General features: G+C 46.3%; 1 protein-coding gene across 1 annotated transcript in view; it reads left to right on the top strand.

Annotated features, from left to right (window-relative positions):
* The window catches only part of Tmem242 (transmembrane protein 242), a 29,996-nt gene extending 28,455 nt beyond the window's left edge, over nt 1-1,541 (top strand). Inside the window, exon 4 of the mRNA XM_052750904.1 lies at nt 932-1,541. Coding sequence (XP_052606864.1) covers nt 932-1,030 — 99 coding nt within the window. The 3' untranslated portion in view covers nt 1,031-1,541. The remainder of the gene's footprint in view (nt 1-931) is intronic.
* The last annotated feature ends 4,459 nt before the right edge of the window (nt 1,542-6,000 follow it).

Genomic DNA, 6,000 nt, shown 5'->3' on the forward strand with positions numbered 1-6,000 from the left:
GTCTCTCCAACCGCAGTCTGCGTTACCAAGTGTATGCTATGGAGGCTGGATACCAGCCTAGAATTTACAAATACTGAAAATGATGTAACCCCTGAATTTGGCAACAGGGTAAAGATTTAGCCTCCTTTTGAAATAAATACATATCAACAGCAAAAAAAAAAAAAAAAAGAAAAGAAAAATTACCTGTATCTCCAATAGCCTCCGCCAGAAATGATTGGTTGCTGTGGAGTCCTGGGAGCTTTGGGAACCTGCTCAGCACCTACGTCCAAAGGAAAATGAATGGGGTGTGGCTGATGGGGTCAGCCTGGACCATGTACAGCTACTGAGATAGCTCTGTGTGCCAGGGTCATATACATGGAAAGGAGGGCTTGGAGTGTGCACCCAAGGAGACTGTCCCGTCCACAGATCAGTGATGCCCTCCACACGGGTCTGCACTCGATGGTGTGACCTCCCAGACCCCTTCTTGACTCTGGCTTAAGTCACCTTTCACTGATAAGATCTCAATGTGGGCTTCTGTACACTGGCACATGAGAATATTCTAGTATATCTGTCATTAGTTTTTTCTACTTGCCCTCTAGCTCTAAACTTCTGACTTTGAATGGATTGAGTATAATCATGTATTTAGAAGGACAGAAATTGTATTGCCCGATGCATCTCTATAAATGAAAGCCACCATGCATCCCGTTGTAGATACGCATCTTGGGAGTCTGTGGATTTAGACCTGTTGCCTTCTAGACAGGAGGGAAGTTGTCTGTTGTTTGGTTAGCGGATCCACACTTGGAAGAACAGCTGTTCCACTGTGGTGCTGAATGCAGGTCTCAGTTTCTCTGCTGTCCTTTGCTCTGCACTCATGAGGGATGGTGGGGTGCTCTCCACTCCGAGAGCCTCAGCTAGTCCTCCCTTCTGACATTTGATGTTTTTTCTCTTCCAGATGAAGGACTTTCGAAGTAAGATGCAATCCATATTTCCAGCAATTCCCAAGAACTCCGAGTCAGCCGCTACGTGGGAGGAGGCACTCAGCTCTAAGTGAGATGGGTGTGGATGACTCCAGAGGAGCTGGTGCAGGAATGGCAGCTCTGGGAACACCACATGAGAAAAGGGACTGGGGTGACTCCGCTCCAGGAACACGTGCAGATGGCCGGTCAGCCCAGGGGCCACAGCTATAGCCATCTGTGTCCATGTCTATGGTACAGGGAGGGAATGTTTTCCTAAAGCTAAGACCCCTCAAGGAGGGGTCCCAGAGGAAATATTCCTGTTTAGAACAATAAACCATGTTTCATACTCACAAAAAAAGTAAGATAGAAAATCTTCACAAGGGCTGGAGAGATCCCCGTGGTTAAGAGCACACACTGCTCTTGCAGAGGACCCCAGTTCATTTCCCAGCACCCACTTCGGGTGGCTCAAACCACCTGCAGCTCCAGCTCCAGCTCCAGGCATCTAACATCCTCTTCTGGACTCTGTGGGCACCTGACTCACGTGTGAACACACCCACACACATCTACACAATGAAAAAGTAAAATTAAACCTTTTTAAAAAGCTCAGTAGGTTGTGTGTGTATACACCTATGTATGTGTGTAACAATAACAGAAGAGGTCGTGAGTTCGAAGGTGAGCAAGGGTGGACACTGAAGGAGTTGGAATGGGGAGAGAGAGGGGTTTAAATGATGTAAATACAGTACCCATACATGAGATTCTCAAAAAAAAAAAACATTTTAATAAGAAAAAAAATCATTATAAGCAGACTCCTAACAGCAGTACAGACCTCAGTGTATCTAATTAATGAGTTTTAAGGCCTATCTGATCTCATATGACTAAAAATTTGGAAGGTATGTTCCTATTGGCCAGGCTCTGGGTTGGCAAATCCAGTACTGGGAACGGATGCAGCTTGTCCTGAACACAGTCTGATTCAAAGCTAGCACACACGTGCTAAGGGCCTCTCCTGAAGGACTTGTAAACTCTTACCACGGGACAAAAAGCCAGCAGCGGATGCCGATGACGCAGAAGACAGCGATTGTGCTGAGACGTCATGGTTATATCGTGGCTCTAAAACGCTCTTGTTGAGGAATTGGCTCTGCGTCTCTGGACTCTGACAATTTGTAGTTTCAGCTCAGTGGTGAAGGTAAATACAGTAGAATTGGTGCCCATCTGCAACAGTTTTAACCCGAGTCACCTGAGCACTGGGCCTCAGTATTAAGTATTTGGTGCCTTTCTCCAGGAAGTTAATTCCGATGAACCCATCCTCTTGTGTGCTCCACGATCCCTTACAGGAAGCTGAGGGGAGGTGATTGTGCACATAAAGAAAAGGCTTCAGTGTGTCAGTACGTCTAGAGAAAGCCCTCTGGTTGAATGTCAGGTGTAGTTCCTTCAGAATTACCTAGGCCCTAATTAGTCAGCAATCATGTTCCATAAAGTGCATTCAAAATCTGTTACAGGGAAACCTTTAGTTCTAAAGGAACTCTAAATGAAATGTCAAGTGCATAATGTAACATTTTTCTCTAGACCACATTGCCCTGTTAAGATTGCTGTATTGTTAATTAAACAGGTGTAATCGGTGTCTGAGATTCACATGTAACCTGCTAAAAATCCAAGAAAAGATTGTGAGCTTGATCAGCAAGTGTGGAGTGGGAGAAAAAAAAAAATCTTTACCCATCTTTTATTTTTAACCAGTACGCTGGGGAGAAAAAAATAATTCCTGGCCTTTAAACGCAGAGAAGGAAAGGTAGGAGCCAGGTTAAATGGGTGTGCAGAGTGGGCACTGTCTACAGCCCTTCATGCCTTTCTGCCTAATGATTTTTGAAAGACCTCCACTGGGTAGGAGAAAATGAGAATCCCTGTATTCGCTGAAGAGACAAAAAAGAGAAACCATTATTAACGCTGATTCTCTCTGCCAGAGTCCTGACTGAGAATCTCCTTGAGGGTAGGGCCTTGTAAATGGGACACCACGTGGCTGGAGATGGCAGCCACGCCCCAGGAAGGAGCCAGGGGCCACACTGGCCCTGAAGGAGCGTGTCAAAGGGATGACAGAATACTTGCTTCTGTGGCGTGCCAGTGTCGAAGCCCGGTCCCTACACTTCGTATCCCCACAGGAATACCTTGAGTCACCTGTTGACAGGGGCAGCTTTCCAAGAAGAGGAAAGCACAGGCCCCAACTGCCTCTTCAAAGCCAGAGTAACAGATGAAAACTCCAAGAACAAGCGAGTGACATCACTAAAGTGTTTCCCGCAGGATTCAGAAGCCAGAGGATTTAGTCGTTTGTCTGTTTCTTTCATACCAGAGGCATATTGTTAAATTGGTTAATGGGAAGGAAAAATGTTTAAGAGATAATGTTATTCTTTATGTGAGGAGCCATCTGTGTATGAGCCCTGAATGTCCCCGGATACGGAAGAGAGGAAGTGTTGTGGAATTTCACGTATGGCTTCTTTGCTGTCTTTATCTTGGGTAGAGTATGACAAACATAATCACATTTATCTCCTGGAGCATAAAGGGTTTTAATCACCCTATTAACCAGGATGACATTTTTCACAGACTTAAAAAGGAATAGAACAGACATTATCTCCCCATAAGCAATCCATTTCATGGAGACTGAGCACTAGAAATGCTTTAGAGGCGGGTTAGCGCGGCCATTCCATTTCCCATCTAAGCCAACATTAAGGAGGCTTTCGGTAAGATGTGGCTTCCGTCGCGAGCGCGTTAAGCTTTATTCTTAGAACTGTAAGCCCACAGCTGCTGGAGAAGGCCGCACCGAGACAACGCGGTGGGCAGAGAGGCGCAGACCTCAGGATTCTTCCGAGAAAATCACCCATACCTGAGAAGTTACCACTGCCCTGTTAGCTCGCTCACCCAGAGCTTTTCAGAACAGAGACACACGCTGGGAAGGGAAAGTCTGTCACAGGGCTCACCACTCAAGATACTGAGCCTTGACTAGAAGAAGCGTGGATGCCAATAGAATGGACAGGGAGCATCTGCCCTAAATCCCAGCAGAGCCAAGGTGGGTCATGGTGACTTCTGTCACTATCCTCATCCCAAGGCACATGATGACACTGAGAAAGAGCTGAACCTGCTGGGCCAAGAGGAGGAGCCAAGCCTGTCAGACCAAGTGCTTAGTGTGGGCTGAAGTCACACATTAATCATTGCAACTTAGGAGGGAAACAAATGAAGGGGACATGGGGACAAAAACAATTCAAATCCACTGAGTGCTGCTCTTTCACCTGGGGCAAAGTTTAATCTCTCCTAGGTTTAATCGGAAAGAATATGGTTTATTTTCTCATTTTCATGTGTTTCTTTGAAACAGGGAGTGGGGTACAAGTAGAAAAGAAAGCTCTTCAACTACTTAAATTTCCCCTGAGAGATGGTATAATTCATATTTTAATAGTATTTTATCATAGTTGAGGTTTTTCCTTCCAGCCAAAAGTCTTTGAGTGACCAGCAACCATGGGGTCTCTTGCTGTCCTTAGTGTTGTCGAAGGCTGTGGCTTTGTGAACACCCAAGAGGAAAGCAAACGCCCCTCACCACAGTGAGGCCGGAGAAAATTCCATCTGGTGGCAGATAACTCAGTTTGGGAGAAAATTAACTACATTACCAAGAAACATACAGTTTCAGGATTAGCAGTGATTCAGGACCTTCACTTACATCTTCTTATGTAAGCTGGATCAAGTCCTTTGCATCACCGCCATTTTATGAGCCATGATCACATTCTAAAAAGAACCACCATTAAAAACCAAAACAGGCAAGTGAGGGCTGGCAGGATGGTTCAGCAGGTAAAGGCACTGGCTGCCAAGCCTGATGACCTGAGTTTGATCCTGCAGACCCACGTGTTGGAAGGGGAGAACGGGTTCCCACAAGCTGTCTCCTGACCTCCATACGTGCTGTGTGGCGTGTGTAAGAAAGAAGATGAATAAACGTGACTTTTAAATAGGCAGGTGACTGTCTAAATATGCGTACTGACATAAGGGTAAAGGCTATGCTTGACAGGTTCTCCGGAGAAGGTGAACCAGGCAAGCTGAGCAAATGGTGTGTTTATAATACCTGCTACCTGCTCATCTGAAGAGCTAAAAAAGACCCTTCATGCTGCCCTTGACTGAGGTCGTCTGTCTAGGTTTGCAGTCCATCAGGTGGCCCTGCACAAGCCACCTCTACGAGGATGTGTGAACTTCGGGGCTTTCAAAGAACAAGGTGACAAAATGTAGGAAAGCTTGAGTTCTCACCAGCGGTTACAGAACTGTGCCCAACGCTGTAGCTTGCCCCTATGCCCTGCCGATGGTGATGGGGGACAGATTTATTTTATTGTTCCAGAACCTTCCATTTCTATTCTGAGCAGCATCAATATGCTGTACCAACCTCCTCTGGAAAACAGAAGAGGGTCACCACATTCCTTGGCCTTGGTGACCAGAGCCCTTCAGAGATCCTTGGGAAGCTGAGACAGTCTAGGGTTGCAGATTCCACAGTGGCTAAAAGAATTCCCATCAGAAGAGAAGACTGCTTAGAGAACCCTTGCTCTCGGCTTCCTGTGAGCAGTGCTGCTTCCCTTCTAGACTTTTTATTACACGTGACTGTGGTGAGATATCTGGGAAAACCACACTGTCACATCTCCCAACTCCTGGTTTTATGCAGCATAGCCTTGGGAAGATTTGACCGGATGAGTCACACTGTGCCCCATCTAGGTTTGTCCAGAACTGTCCAGCAAAAAACACATCAACTCACCGGCACGTGGCCCCACCCAACACATCACTGACCTTCCGCTTTTCCCTGTGTTTTCCAAATGTCTCACACACACCAGGCCATTCCCCTAGGAGTCATCAGAATTTAATGTATGAATTTGGGATTGTAATACCTTGTGGTGGTGGTGGTGGTGGTGGTGGTTTGGTGTGGTTTTTCAAGACAGGGTTTCTCTGTCCTGGAACTCATTCAAGCTGGCCTTGAACTCAGATCTACCTGCCTCTGCCTCCCAAGTGATGGGTTTAAAGATGTGCACCACCACTGCTTGGCTGTAATGCCTAATCT

Source organism: Peromyscus californicus, unplaced genomic scaffold (genome assembly GCF_007827085.1).
Source record: "Peromyscus californicus insignis strain IS unplaced genomic scaffold, ASM782708v3 Scaffold_22__1_contigs__length_63687245, whole genome shotgun sequence".
NCBI lineage: Eukaryota > Metazoa > Chordata > Mammalia > Rodentia > Cricetidae > Peromyscus > Peromyscus californicus.